Source organism: Myotis davidii, unplaced genomic scaffold (assembly GCF_000327345.1).
Source record: "Myotis davidii unplaced genomic scaffold, ASM32734v1 scaffold168, whole genome shotgun sequence".
In the NCBI taxonomy this organism is placed as follows: Eukaryota; Metazoa; Chordata; class Mammalia; order Chiroptera; family Vespertilionidae; genus Myotis; species Myotis davidii.
Window position 1 is genome coordinate 2,351,699 of NW_006383016.1, and position 10,236 is coordinate 2,361,934.

Sequence of the window (10,236 nt, forward strand, 5' to 3'; positions counted from 1 at the left end):
GGCGCCCCGAGAGCAGCAGCAGCCCCGAGTCGTCTTCCGGCCACACTGAGGACAGGCCCGGCGGCTCCAGTACGTATAAAGGCAGGGCCTGCGCCTTAGGAGAGGGGAGCTGGAAACCTAGCGCAGCGCCGCTGTTAAATTTTTATATGCTGTTTTATAAGCATATAAGGTTTATGAAGGGCCTTTAGGTTTCCCCCAACAAAACTTCGTTATAAAAGGCGGGATCACGTGGCGAGTGCTGAAATTGGCCGTGAAATACCCACCGGCCCAGGCATGCCTGCGAGAAAACACCCTCCCTTTTTTCCCTTTTTCCCCTGCTCCGCGCCCAAGCCCGGCAGCTCGACCCCGCGCGGGGCCAGCAGGGGCTGCGGAGCCGGAGGTGGGCGCCTGTAAATTCCCCCTGCGAGGGCTCCCGGAGCCTTTGATAGCGAGGTAATCCGGAGATTTTTATAAAAACCATGTGTTGCGCCGGCTCGCCAGTCCGGGCCGGGATTCAAAGGCGTCGCTGTTTAACGATGGCGCGGGAAGCGTGTTGCACTGATAAAATAGCCCGCTTAGCTCGAGCAATATATTAACAGCAACAAATTAACCCAAAGTTGGCCTTTTTGTCCAAAGGAAGCCATTCTCCTCCTGCGCGGTGGCAATTACGTGCCGCCTCCTGTCCAGCCGCTTGTTACTCACAGCCGCTGTTTGGTCTGTCAAAAGCGGGTTTTTCTTTAGGTTTCCCCAAAGGGGGAGCCGGTGGAGCCTGCCCTCCACACGCTTGGGGAACCCCTCTTCCCTCCACCCCATCTAAGCAAGCATCCCTGCCCTGGGGGGACCTGATGGCTGTGTGGCCTTGGGCTGAGAAGGCCCGGGGTAGGGGCTCCCACCGCCTTCCCCTGACCTGGAGGCCAGGAGGCTGGCCCAGGAGCCAGGAGCTGAGGGCCGGGACTCGGGCTGACAAAGAACCGGCAGCCGCCCCAGATGTTAATGAGCGGGAAGCCTGGGGCCGGGGCTGCCTTTACAGCCTCCTCCCGAACCGGCCACCAGGTGCTGGAAGGTGAAATGTCCTTGGGTGGCTGTTTGTTTAGTCTGGCCAGGCTGGAGGCCGCCCGCTACCCCCACTCGGTTGCTTTGAAAGCGGGCCTCCCGGCTCAAACTTGCCTGTTGCTGTGAGGAGACCTCGTTCTGCTCCGGAGGCAGCCTCAGCAGCCTCCCTGGGGGCCTATCTAGGGAGCTGGCTTTTATCTGGGGCTGAGCCTCCGCCTGCCTCCAGTCCCCAGACCACAGGAGAAGCCTGAAGGTAGGGGTCTGGGGAGACCCTGAAGGGGCTTGGGCAGGGCTTCCAGTCCCTGGGGCCAGCCCCTTACCTCCTCTGGGGGCTCTGGGATGGGTTGCAGCCCCCACACCTGGCTCACTCCCTGCCTCTTCCTCCTCCCTCCACAGGTGGCCAGCGCACCCGAAAAAAGCGCTGCCCCTACACCAAGTACCAGATCCGGGAGCTGGAGCGGGAGTTCTTCTTCAGCGTGTACATCAACAAAGAGAAGCGCCTGCAGCTCTCTCGCATGCTCAACCTCACCGACCGTCAAGTCAAAATCTGGTTTCAGAATAGAAGAATGAAGGAAAAAAAAATTAACAGAGACCGGTTACAGTATTACTCGGCCAACCCACTCCTCTAAGGTTCCAGCCAGCTGGAATAGGGTGGGGGGCTTCATACGCGTGAGATTATATGCAGATTTTGCCCTTGACCAGGTCAAGGCACACCACACAGTGACTTTGGAAGAGAGGAGGTGTGCAAGAGAGGGGCCACTACAGGGAGACAGCCTCCAAGGGGGCGGCCCGGGACTCTCTTGGGCATCTGTGGCTAAGATCCCTAACAATGATTGGATTCAGAGAATTGTGCATCAACTAGGATGAATGGTTTGGGACCCCTGGTGGTTCATTCTTGGAGACTGTGGAGCGTCAGGCTGGGTGTGGTCTCCACCAGGGACTGGGCCCCCTGCCAGGCCCCTTGGAGATCGACCCCCACCCAGGACCCTCCACTTGGAGCCTGTCCACCCCCCAGGCATCAAGAAGCTAGTCCATCTCCAAAACCAGTTCAGCTTGGGGACAGGAGCAGGAGGAAAGGGGAGGGTGCCCAGATGTCCAGAATGGGGCTGCTCTCCAGAGCCCGCGTGAAAGGTGACTGGACTAAGGTGGCTGTGAGGTGGGAGAGGGCTGCTGATCCTTGAGGGAAAACAAAAAACCCTACGATTCTAGGTGGCGTTAGTGGCCCTCCACTCCTCCTAGCCACTCACTGCACTGTCTCAATCCTGAGCTTCTTAGCAGTTGCCTCCTGCAGCCCACCTAGTTTTTCCTAGCCAAGAGGGTCTTCGCCCTGGCCTCCGCTCAGGCAGGCCTAAAGCCTGCTTGCAGAGCATTCTGTTCCCCAAGGTGGAAGACATCAAAAAGCAGAGAGGCTGTGCCCAGGCGCTGGCCCCTACATCTCTGCAGGAAATGCCTGTGGAGTGCAGCAGCTTGGCAAAGCTTCTGCCACACTTAATGGAAGCTTGGATTTGCTCAGCAGAGGAGCCGGCCCGGCCAGCAGTCCTCAGCTATGAGGGGCACAAGTCCCCCAAAACACCCGGTTCCAGCACCACACTCTATCCTTCAAGGCCCCGGAACTGAGCTTGGAAGCTTCCAGCGACCTTCTAGGAGCTCAAGAGTGATTTGGAATTATTTTAAAAGATAAATATTATATTATATATATATTTCCCTGCAGGAACCAAAGCGAATTTTAAAAGATGCAATGTAGAGAGAGAAAAAGATGATGAAAATATTTAAAGGCTCTATCTGTTTACAGTGTTCCACGGTTAAACTCACTCACTGCTAAGAGTATTTGAATGTACGCTTCATACAGGGATGGTGTTCAAAAGACTTGTAAATAAAGAAACCATAACCTATTTTGTTTGAATACTTACTTTTTTTTTTTTTTGGCCATTAGTTGATTTCCTCTGGGGTGTCAGAGGGGGCAGGAAGGGGGTTGGGAAGGGTCTTTTTAATTTCTTGCAATATTTTGAAAGCCTTGGGGGTTTTCCCTGAGGTAGTTCTGCCCCACAGTGTCGGGGACCTCAGCTGAGAAAGCCGGGCCTCCGCCCATTGAACCTGCCTCCCTGTGCTAAGAAGCGTCTGGTGGCTCTGCTTGTAAAGGAGTGTTGGCCTGTCCTCTGTTCTCGCCCATCGCGGATGTCGCAGCATGTATACAAGCGACAGGGCACAAGGGAAATAAAGACTGTGGAAACTTGAGCATTGGGTCCTGGTGTGACATTTCTCTCCTTGCTCACCTTTTACTGCCAAATGTCTACCCCATCACCGCCCCCCCACACACACACACACAAACACACACCAAGGAAGGGGCAAGTTACCAGGCCCCTGAGGGGGTGGGGAAGTGACTTTGGATTTAATTCCACTAGAAGCCAGGCTTAGGAAGCCAAGGGACTGGCCAGGTCCTTTGAGGAAATGGGGTCCCAGAAATAGGGTATGTCAGGACTTGGAATATGGGGTTTCATCCTCTGACTGCCCCAGCCCTGGGAGAAAACCTTGGGCCTTACGTGGTCAGTGGATCTGACCCCAGGCTGGGCTCCCTCACCTCGGGACCAGCAGGACTGAAGTGGAACCACTGTAGGGTGCCCTGGGGAACCCTTCAGCTAGAGGGAGAAGAGTCTGGGTACAAAGGCAGAGCAGACTCTCAGAGTCTCTGAGGGTGCTTTCTCGCCAGCTCCCAGCTGACATTGCCTTTTCCCTTTGGGGAAAGAAAGATGCCGCTTCTTCGCTTCTTCTTTGTTTCCTGCCTTTGAACTTCTGCCTTAAAATTGGACATCACCATCACCATAACCTTGAGGGGCAGGGCGGAGAGGCCAGAGCCTTTTGTTGCCACCCCCACCCCCACCCCACCCTCTCCCTAGCCACCCAGGCAGGGCCAGAGCAGCCGACGGGGATCCAATTTGGAGAGGGGCCCCAGGCCCCAGGCCCCAGGCCCCGCTTTGTTTTATCTGTTTGTGTGTTTGTCTAACTGGCGCGACTGGGAACCTCGAGCTCAAAGGGGAGTGGGACAGACCCCGGAGATGAATGTCTAGGTTGATAGACAGACACAGAGGTGAACAAGGCCTTTCCAGAGGGACAGGGAGGGGGTGGGCAGGGAAGCCCAAGGTTTAAGGAAAGACTTCCTTTGGGATGGTTAAAGATTAACCAGAGTCTCCCAAGTTGCTAGAGAGAGTCTAGCCAGAAGGACTGTTCGCGGGCGGGCGGCGAGCGGGCGAGGGTTTGATTTCTGAGCCCTATAAAAGCCCATCCTCCGATGGCTGTGACAATGTGGTCGTAAACCCGTCCGGGGCCGGCCAATTTGCATATTTGGAATGCGCCGCTATAAACCCGGCTGGGGTTTTGCAGCAATTTCTTAGATGTAAAAGTGAGATCTCTTTAGCAGCGGGCTGGGCACATTCTCTCTCGCTGTCTCTGCCTGGAGCCTGCTTCCCTCTCCCGGCTCGGGTCGGAGTTCGGGCCCCGCGTAGGCGCCCAGCCGCCACGAGATGGCGCACTTCCGATCAATGTCAAAGCCGCCGGGGAGCCGGGAACCCCAGCGCGATTCTTGGCCTTTGTTCGCTCCTGATACTAAGAGCTGCACGTTACATTATTTCACTTGTCCCGCTCCCTTCCATCTCAAAAAAGGGGTGCTCTCCTGCAAGATGTGGTTGGTGCTGTCATTTAAAGCAACGCGCCTTCTCTAGGCCTCGCGGGCGTTCTTGGCGCGGAGAAGCCAGCTGTCCCTTGGCAGGGATTTCTTCGGAAATGTGTCCAGGTAAGAGGCCACAAGTTTAGCGATTTCAAACGGGCTGGGGCGGGAGTAGGGAGGTGGCCGATGCTTGAGCGGGGCAGGGGAGAGTGGCTGGGTTTGTGCGCTCCGGAGTGACGCTATAGGTGGTCAGCCCACCTACCTCCGCCTAGCTCCCTAAGGTTGGAAAGGGGAGGCCTAAGAGGGAAAGTTGACGATTTCAGCTCCTTGCGCCGCTAAAAACCCAAGGCAATCCTTCCATTTTGTAAAAGTATTCAGAATGGATGAGCCAGGGATGGGGGGCATCTAAGAGAAAGAGTCTGGGGGGTGCTGGAATAGGGGTTTGTGTTGGGGAGAAAGAGATGGCGGGACTGGGGAAAACAGAAAGTTTCTACTCAAACAATGAGGTGGTCAGCAACCGTGGTCGCTGGGGCGGTCTTATTCCCTGGGGCAGAAGGCGGTGGTCGCTGGTTTCCAACCAGGTGCGGACTCTAGGTCTGCCTAGCAGCCAGGGGGAAACCTTTGTTCCCCAAAAGGCCAAGCCAGAAAAGTGGCATTTGATTTTCAAGGCTTCCAGATAAGTCTATGCCACTATTTGGACGGTACCGCTATAAACCTGGCTGGGGATTTTGCAGCAATTTCTTAGGTGTAAAATTGAGATCTTTTGCATATTTTGCAAGGATGCTACCATTGTACTGGCAAATGCCTATATATTGTAAAAAGCTGGCACTGAGAACAAGCTAGGGTCAACCATCCCTCCATCAGGGTTGTCATAAAACAATTTCAAAATAATCATTTCACTTACATTTTGGAGGGCAGATTCAAATTCCCTCTTTTCCTGTATTAACATCTTTATTCCAATATGTTTTCATATGGTTTCTTGAGCTGGCTATTTTTTTCACAAGCATGCAGTGCATGGGTGAACGGGGGAATCTTAGAGAAAGTAAGTGCTGCCAGTGTGTGTGTGTGTGTGTGTGTACATATGTGTAAATTTTCACCTTCAAAGTCACTAGTCTTTGTTGAGCACAGGCCCCCAAAGTCTGCCAGAATAAGGCAGCCAAGGAGTGGGCGCCCACACGGCGCTCTCTGCAGCCTGAGCCATCCCGAAAATCCCAGAGCTGCTAGGAGTTTCAAAGACAGAGGCAGTTTATTAGGGACAAAACTAAGAATATTGCAGCTTAGGATGTGCGTGAAAAGGCCCCAACACTCCCCCTATCAGGAGAACAGGACCAGTTCAGTGGTTGGATTTAGAAGAAAAAAAAAAGTGGGTTGCTTTGCACCTGATTGATTCAAAGCAAATACATCAAATATCCCTGGAAATACTACTATTCCTAAAGATGATGTGGAGAAGAATGTCACTGCTTATAAAATTTTTTCTAATTCTGCAGTAAATGCAGGAATCAGAGCAGTCCAGAGTTTCTGTTAAGGCGGATATGTGAACGTGGCGTTGATTTCTCCTCTGTGGGCCAAAGCCCAACTCTATGGCCGGTCTGAGTCTCAGAAACATTCAGATAGAAACTGGTTACTGCCTACCTCGATCTCAGGAACTAGTACGTTTTAAGGAACTTTTTGCAATAACAGTTTGATTTTTGTGGTGGTTTGCAAAGGCTTTCTCAGGAGGAGGAATCCGCTGTCCGGTGAACTGCATCGCCAAAGGGTTTATTCCACTCGCCTGGCTGGCCTTTACTTTGGCTCCACAGCCATGGGGGAGGGGTATTACTACCAGGTAGAAATTGGCGATGTTTACTCCTAAATAAAACGTGGGCTCTGGCAGGCCTGGTTGAAGCAAGCAGTCACCGAGTTTTAGGTCAAAGGCGTCCAGAAGGCGAGGGAGAAACTCAGCAGCTGGGAAGGAGGGGGAAAGGAAGAGAGACAAACGGGCAAGCGGAGAGAGTGTGTCCTGCAGCCAGCCTTGCTGCAATTGAATCGCTTTTCTTAATCTCTGGAAGGGGGAGGGGGGCACCTGAGGGAAGCTGAGGCGCTCGATAAATGGAATAGTCTATTGAGCAAGCTAACACCTCGGCGTTATAGTCTGGGGAGTGTGGAGCCTTGGGGCGGTCAGGGATGCTGAGAGCTCCAGACCAACTGAGAGGGCTTAACTTGAGCTTCTGCTACGTTGATACCTTCTTGTTCCAACCAGCAGGCCAGTGTGCGTCCCAAGCTTACCCGCAGCCACTCCCTTGGCTTTCGGCGCTGCAGGCCCAGCCTGGGGTTGGGCGGTGGTCCTAGGTCAGAGAGGGGCTCTCACACAGGTTTACACACTTAAAAAAAATAAAGCAAGAAACAACACAAAGGAAACATCCCAATTGGTTTATTACAAGGGGTGGGGTGCAAGAATAATGCTGGAGAAAAACATCCAGTTCTCCCCAAAGATCGGGGAAGGTCCAAGTGCCAATGCCATGGTCTGGGAGCCAGGAGCCTTCTTGCAGCAGATGCAGCATCAAGCTGACTTCTGTAGCTTGGATCGGCATGTGCATGCTCTTGGATCCCATCCAGCCTAGAAGCCCATTTGGCCACCCTACCGGGCCCTGGTCAGACCAGGCCAGAGCTGCTGACACAGGGCACCGGGCTTGTGTGACCAGTCCGATCATCAGGGGAGCTGAATTCCGGGAGCGTCCCGGAACATCCTGGAGGGCCTTGGCTTTGAGGGGTCTCTGAACTCCTGGAAAAGGATGGGTCAAATTGTGGGAATGCACAGACTACCATTTTCCACAGGTCAAGAGGCGGGACTTGGCCTTAGTTTTGCAAAGGGGTCTTCACTTCCAAAAAGGTGAAGAAAGACAGGTTTAGATCATAGTCTTTCACTTTATTTTCTTAACCGCCCCTCTCAAGCCATCTATCCTACGGCCATTGGCCCTTCCCAACCTGTGGTCTGGGCGATCGCTTTCTGCCTCTAGTCTGAAAAGGCCCCAAGTCCTGGCCCACTGGCCTGATGGGGCTCGTGTTTTCCTCCAGAAACCTCTCTTGTTCTTGTGACCTACCTTCCACTTGGCAGAGCTTTCCGAGCGGCATGAACAGCAGTGGGGGCAAAGCCCAAGCTCAGGTCGCCCTGGGCTCTGCGGCGTTCCTCCGCAGCACTGTTGAGCACAGCCGTCCTGTCAGCTCCACCCTCCTGGCAAGGCAAGCCCGGCAAGGACCAGGCCCGTCGGAGAAGGGCCCGAGGCTGCGGCGCTCTGACACCTTTCTGTGCTCAAGTTCGTGGGCCTCAGGGGCTTCCCCAGGTTAGAATTTGCCTTGGTCTTGCCCCGAGAGCAACATGGAGCGTGAAGGCTGGTTCCTAATCTCCCGCACTTGGTTCTGCTGCATGGATGCCGCCGCCTCAAGACCCTGTCAGATTGGGAAGAACTGGCTTGCTCTATCACCTTCTCACTTTCCTCTCCCTCCGTTCTTCTCACCTTCTGTCCCTCTCGATCTTTCTTCCTCCCTTTCCCTTTGCTCCGTCCCAGATGCCCAGCCCGCAGAGTCAGTAACCTCGGGTAGCAGAGGTGGAAGTGGTTGGAGCGCAGCGCAGTGCAAGCGTTGGCGCGGCTCTGGGGCTCTGCGCTCCCAGTAGCTGCTGCCCACAGAGACCGCAACAGCTTGCATGTCAGAAGCCAGCTCTCGGGCTCTGTCGCCCGCTCTCCTGAGAGCTCTCCCTGGGTCCTCTCCGGCTTCACTTCCTCCTTGGACTTGGTTTATACTTGGAAGAACAAGGCTCCGTGCCTGACCAATCACCCGGGATGCGAGGGTCTCTCCCCCGCGGCGCAGAGCCCTGCGCGGTTGGCTGCCTGGGATCTCAGCGTGCAGCAGCCCCAGTCAAGGCCTCCGCAGGGGCTGGAGCTGGTGGGGCAGGCAGGCCTGGGGCATCCTGGGGAGCTGTAGCCCGCAGGCCAGGGGCAAGGCCGCGACCTCCCGGGCTCCACTGGATCCGGCCGGAAAAGGTCGAGTTTCCTGAGACCAGTATGAGGCCCACACTTGGGGGCTAGCGCCAAGGGCCCGCCGTTCCCAGTTGACTCAGAGCAGGTCCTGGCAGCCAAGGAAGGAGACCTGGGTGTCTGCTCAGCAAAGGGCCTATCCCCTAAAGGCTGCCATCTCTGGGCCAGGAGCCCGGCCCTGCCTCGCAGGGAACAGATTTCCTCACCGTGGGCCCCCTTAAAATGCATAGACTGCGGGAGTGAGAGCTGCTCCGCCGGGTTTGGAGGGGAGGAGGAAGTAGGGAGGGGACAGGAGCAGGAGTGCGGTGACACTGGTTTCTGTCACATGTAGCCTCCAGGAGCATGCGAATGCCAAAGCTGAAGGGAGAACTCGAGAATACTGTGCCAGAGGTGTCTGCTGGCCATCCCTCCTCCGAATTTCCCCTCCTGGTCCTCCCTCAGGGCAAGCCAGAGACCCTGCCTGAAGACCAACGTTCCTTTCACTTCCCTGGAAGGGCTGGGAGCCCGACAGGGTGATGGGGCTGGGGGTGCCTGGACTTGGACTCAGAGTGGAATTGGAGAAGTCTTTCAGGTTGCCAGTTCCTTCCACAACCCCCACTCATGCTAGCCCACCAAGGTCCACCCAGGAGCAAGCCGGGTGTGGGCACCAGAGGCCAAGAGCCCAACTAGACCCACAGACTGGCAGAGGAGAGTACAGGGGGCCAGGGCATTACACTTTGGGGGAAATTCTGTGTGGGATGCAAACATTAAGCGGTCATTGCCAGCTTCCAGTCGCTCTGGACTTCAGGCACTCACTCTGAGGGTCCTGGTGGCCTAGGGCCAGGTCTGCCACTTTGGGGAGACAGCTCCAGACCTGAATGGGGAGAGCTTGAGGCCCTGAGAGGACCCCTCGGTGTTTTAGAGTGGACGGAGAGCTAGTGGCAAATTCCGAAATAAGGAAGGGGAGCACCCAAGGCGGGCCAGGGTGCACGCCATAAGCACCCCGCTGGTTCACAGCGCGGGGCCGCAGGACCCTGCAAACACAGTTCCAAAGAGGGTTCAAGTCAGGGCAGGGGCTGGGCGAGCCCCAGGGCCAGGTTCCTCCCTCGACCCCGGCCACTTCGGGGCGGCCCCCGCAGCTCCCGGCCTTGGGGCTGAGGTATTGGGTGTGCGTCTCGCGGTCCGTCAATACAGATTACATATTTATATCAATCGCGGGCTCGGAGGGCGCCCTGGGAGAGCGGCCCCAAGCCTACGAAATCAAACTGGGAGTGGTCGCGCGGCCACGCTGGCTCAGGATTGGCTGCGGGCGCCCGCCGCGGTGCGGGGGGATTGCTAATCGTATTCAGCATGTTTTGCACAAGAAATGTCAGCCAGAAAGGGCTATCTGCTCCCTTCGCCAAATTATCCCACAACAATGTCATGCTCGGAGAGCCCCGCCGCGAACTCTTTTTTGGTCGACTCGCTCATCAGCTCCGGCAGAGTGGAGCCTGGCGGCGGCGGCGGCGGCACGGGGGGCGGCGGCTACTTCGCCCACGGCGGGGTCTACCT

The 10,236-nt window shown here is 55.8% G+C and overlaps 2 protein-coding genes across 3 annotated transcripts in view; both read left to right on the forward strand.

The window, feature by feature from the left end:
- HOXA11 (homeobox A11) overlaps positions 1–2,739 on the forward strand; it is a 4,054-nt gene extending 1,315 nt beyond the window's left edge. Inside the window, exons 2-3 of the mRNA XM_006779084.2 lie at positions 6–69; positions 1,429–2,739. Coding sequence (XP_006779147.1) covers positions 6–69; positions 1,429–1,661 — 297 coding nt within the window. The 3' untranslated portion in view covers positions 1,662–2,739. The remainder of the gene's footprint in view (positions 1–5; positions 70–1,428) is intronic.
- Positions 2,740–4,277: 1,538 nt separating this feature from the next.
- HOXA10 (homeobox A10) overlaps positions 4,278–10,236 on the forward strand; it is a 9,753-nt gene continuing 3,794 nt past the window's right edge. Inside the window, exon 1 of one of the 2 annotated variants that reach the window (XM_006778977.2) lies at positions 4,278–4,819. In XM_006778977.2, the coding sequence (XP_006779040.1) occupies positions 4,810–4,819 (10 nt within the window). In that variant the 5' untranslated portion in view covers positions 4,278–4,809. Of the gene's footprint in view, positions 4,820–7,440; positions 8,014–10,236 lie in introns of those variants that run through there. The other variant, XM_006778976.2, reaches the window with a different exon arrangement.